At 39.8% G+C, this 3,938-nt stretch overlaps 1 protein-coding gene across 1 annotated transcript in view; it reads left to right on the top strand.

Moving 5' to 3' along the window:
- Window positions 1-3,938, top strand: part of LOC104500936 (plasma membrane calcium-transporting ATPase 1) — a gene marked incomplete at both ends in the record, with an annotated part of 16,526 nt that overhangs the window by 3,533 nt on the left and 9,055 nt on the right. Inside the window, 2 exons of the mRNA XM_010144665.1 lie at window positions 1,464-1,502; window positions 2,601-2,762. Of these exons, the coding sequence (XP_010142967.1) occupies window positions 1,464-1,502; window positions 2,601-2,762 (201 nt within the window). The remainder of the gene's footprint in view (window positions 1-1,463; window positions 1,503-2,600; window positions 2,763-3,938) is intronic.

Genomic DNA, 3,938 nt, shown 5'->3' with positions numbered 1-3,938 from the left:
TTAACCTAAGTTAGGTGCCTGATAAGATTCTCCTTGGTAAAACTCAGGTTAAACTAAATTAACTTCTTTGTGAATGTTAAGGAGATTAAAGTGGCTATTTTTAGTTGGCTGTGTATGGCTTGGTTCAGAATAAGAGCAAACATATGTACAAGGAGTTAGAAGTAACTCGAACATAGGACTTTGTTCTTGTAAGAGGGAAAGGGGAAGTAGGAAAGAACAAATACCAAATTAAGAGACAATGATGAGTTCTTAGAAGTCTGAAGTGGCATTTTCTGGAGAAGGGGAACTTTTCCCCCCCCTCAGTTGTTAGGAGGATGCTCGGGGGGAAATCTTATGTGTAGAAATCAGACTACATCTACAATAATAATGTAGTGGAGGTATTAAATGTCATGCCAGGTAGGTTGCTTGATAATTTGATTTTCTTCTACCTGTGTATTCTCATCATTTCAGTCTACATAACCTAAGGCCAAAGACTTAATGAATTGCCAGGGATACTGAGAAATTCTGGGGTTTGTTCTAAGTTCTTCAATTTTGTGCTTTGATTTCAGGTTATTGCAAATAGTAACTATAACCTTTGGTTCCTCTACTTAAGAGAAAAGTTTTTCACTTGCTAAGGTAGCATCTAAACCGTTGTACCTGAAAACCCAAGCAAAGAATGCAGTGTGTCATCCTACCTCCCACCTCAATAAACCGTACATGATGTGTTGATCTTCTAGTTACCTTTAATTTTTCATTCAATTTCTTTCTTCATTATTTATTTCACTGTCCTTCTTTATGATCTCTTGTTGAACTTCATTTGTGAACAGCACTAGGAGCGTTATTTTATGAACTTGAACTATTCTCTTAGTGGTGCACTGTTGGTATGTTGCCAACAGATTATGTTCATGCTTGCGTAAATAGGGTTAGCATAGATCCAGTAATCCAGTGCTGTACCTCCATTAAGCTTTGGTGTGGATTTATAAATGTTTTATACTACAGTAGGTTCTGCAATCTTGTATGAAAGCATTGATTCTGGAAGTGAGATTCTACAGTTCATTTACAGTAATAATCAGATACAGTTGCCAAGTGTTGAAAGGATAGAAAGCAAGACTGAGGCCGCCAGAATCACCTTGATGTCACAAATTTCTTTCCTAGAAAAACGTTTAGACAGGCCCATTAAAAGCATTTCTCTGCTTCAGTAATTTGTGTGAACTATGGTAACATAGCATTGCAGCAGTTTTCTATGGGAAAAGTAAAAAAAAAAAAAAAAACAAAACAAAACTGATGTGAGCTGTTTCTGTGAGTTGACTTAAACTTTTAAAGCCTCAGTTATGTCAGTGTTCTGTTTCCAGTTTGTTCTATGCTTTTTTTAAAAGCACAGTTGCTTGTTTCAGCGTATGGTAATGTGTGCATTGTATATAAACATAAGCAATGGAATGAACTCTGTGCAGCCAATTTAAACCACTTGGTCCCCTCTCTGACAGGTAAAAAGCAAGATGGAGCTGTTGAAAACCGGAACAAAGGTAAATCCAGGTTCTCCAATCCTTTCTTACACTCTCAGAAAATAGAAACTTGTATGTAATGAATATGTTTTTTCCTATGAAAATGCAGATTGAATACTTAATTCCAAAGTGCTTCTGCTAAAGATGGCCTGAAGCAAGTGCTTAAAGAACTTGGTAGTCTCAACATAGCTAGATACTATGATAGTAAGCTTTTACCAGTGATTTTGAAGCTGTCTTGTTGAGGTGGATTAACCTTGTCTGTCTGCCAGATACCCACCCAACTGCTCTCTAACTCCCCCTCCTCAGCAGAATGGGTCAGAAATTAGGGTGAATTGTGACTTGAGATAAGGATGGGGAGATCACTTACTAATTATCTTCATGGGCAAAACAGATTCAACTGGGGGAAGATTAATTTATTGACAATTAAAAATAGAATTGGATGATGAGAAACAAAACCAACTTAAAACATTTTTCCCCCACCCCTGCTTCCTTCCAGGCTCAACTTTACTCCCAACTCCTTTACCTCCTCCCTCTAAGGAGCGCAGGGGAATTGGGAATAGGATTTTTTTCATCAGTTCATAATGCTTGTCTCTGCTACTCTATCTTCATGCCCTTCCCCTGCTCCATCGTGGGGTCCCTTCCACAGGATACAGTCCTTCATGAACTTCTCCAGTTTGGGTCCTTCCCACAGGGTACAGTGCTTCAGGAACACACTGTACAGGTGTGGTTCGCCTGTGGACTACAGCTCCTGCCAGGTGCCTGCTATGGTACAGGTCCTCCACAGGCTGTAGCTTCCTTTGGGGCACATCTGTCTGCTGCAGCAGGGGGTCTTCCATGGGCTGCAGTGAGGATATCTGCTGCACTGTGGTCCTCCGTGGGCTGCAGCGGGGTAACCTGCCCCACCGTGGTCTTATCCACAGGATGCAGCTCACCTGCTGCCAGCACCTAGGCAGCCAGTGCACTTGTTTAAACATTCACATGTAGTGTGGCATCCCTGGATACACAGTACTATGCAGAACTGGTGTTTAATGGAGCCTGGTGTTTGTTATAAAGCTTTGTAAGTATGATTGATTTGGGGCACTCCCCAGTGGCTAAACTTTATTTGATCTTAATTTCTAGCTAAAGCTCAGGATGGTGCAGCTATGGAAATGCAGCCACTGAAGAGTGAAGATGGTGGGGATGGAGATGAGAAAGACAAGAAGAGAGCAAATTTGCCAAAGAAAGAAAAGTCAGTTCTTCAAGGCAAACTTACAAAGCTCGCTGTTCAGATTGGCAAAGCAGGTATGATGTATCGGTACCTTCCTTATGTTGATGTCACATATTTGAATAAAATTGGAACATGCATAGTTTGTGAGGGGATAACTTAAGTAGCTAGCCTTAACTGGTTTGATTATTTCAAGTGCAAAATTCCAGTGCATGCAGGTATGTCACTGTGCCTGAGCCTGCCGATGGATTCTCAGACTGTGTCATGCGGATGGCTTTTATTTTTCCTTGATTTAAATAGATTCAATCTGTAGAGTGTCAGCTGCTGGGAAAGAAAATTTCAGCTTCATAGCATTGGACAACTGCTATGAAAGATGGTTTTAGATAAGATATGGCATTTTGTGATGTACCTAAGTATAAATTGAGTAATGTCTAGAAAATGTGATACTGGTGACCAGGGTACTTCCAGAGGCTTAGGAATTTCCGCTTAACATAGGTCTTGCTGATATGTAACATTTTTATGGACTTCTTACTGTCGTTTAGCTTCTGTTATTCTTCTATCAGCTAATATTCATCTGCCTTATCAAAACATTTGGTAAACTGTTGTTCTTGAAAGTAGACTAAAACAACAATGAATTTCACTGTAAATTTTAGGCTATATTATTGATGTATCCATGTAGAATTGTTGAAAAACTTAGGCTAGAAGGAACTTTTCAAAGCCTTGTAACCCAGCCCACAGCTCAAAAAGGGCTGACTTCTTCATGTGTCATAAGACAGTTTTGGTATGAGGACAAAGCAATGAAGTTTTTGCCTTTAGCACTCCATAGTTATGTTTAGCAATGTTAATTTTTCAGAAAAACTTGTTGAATAAAGCTGCCATGGTATGTTTAGTGTAAAATATTGTTCTTATCAATTTTTTCACATCTTTCATATATAAGAGCGCTTGTTTTATGCATCTTTTGACCCATTGCAATTCCCCATGCACCCTAAGTGCTGATCTATTTCATACATGCATTTTTCTGTCCTGCGGCTTTGGGACTGTGCACACACTGAAGCACCTTTCTATAAAGAGCTGATACTTCAGTGACTTCTGTTCATTTATTCCAACCAGGCCCATTTTCTATCACTGTTTACATGTGGTGTCTTAAGTGTGCCGCTCGGGTTGCTAGCAGCAGTTCTGACGTGTCTTTCCAGTTACTTCCAGTTCATTGAACACTGTGCTTAGCTGCCATATTTAATCCCACCTTCAGCAGG

The sequence above is a fragment of the Buceros rhinoceros genome, unplaced genomic scaffold (assembly GCF_000710305.1).
Source record: "Buceros rhinoceros silvestris isolate BGI_N320 unplaced genomic scaffold, ASM71030v1 scaffold25311, whole genome shotgun sequence".
In the NCBI taxonomy this organism is placed as follows: Eukaryota; Metazoa; Chordata; class Aves; order Bucerotiformes; family Bucerotidae; genus Buceros; species Buceros rhinoceros.
The sequence above is the reverse complement of the archived record's forward strand: the minus strand, read 5'-3'. Positions and strand labels throughout refer to the sequence as shown.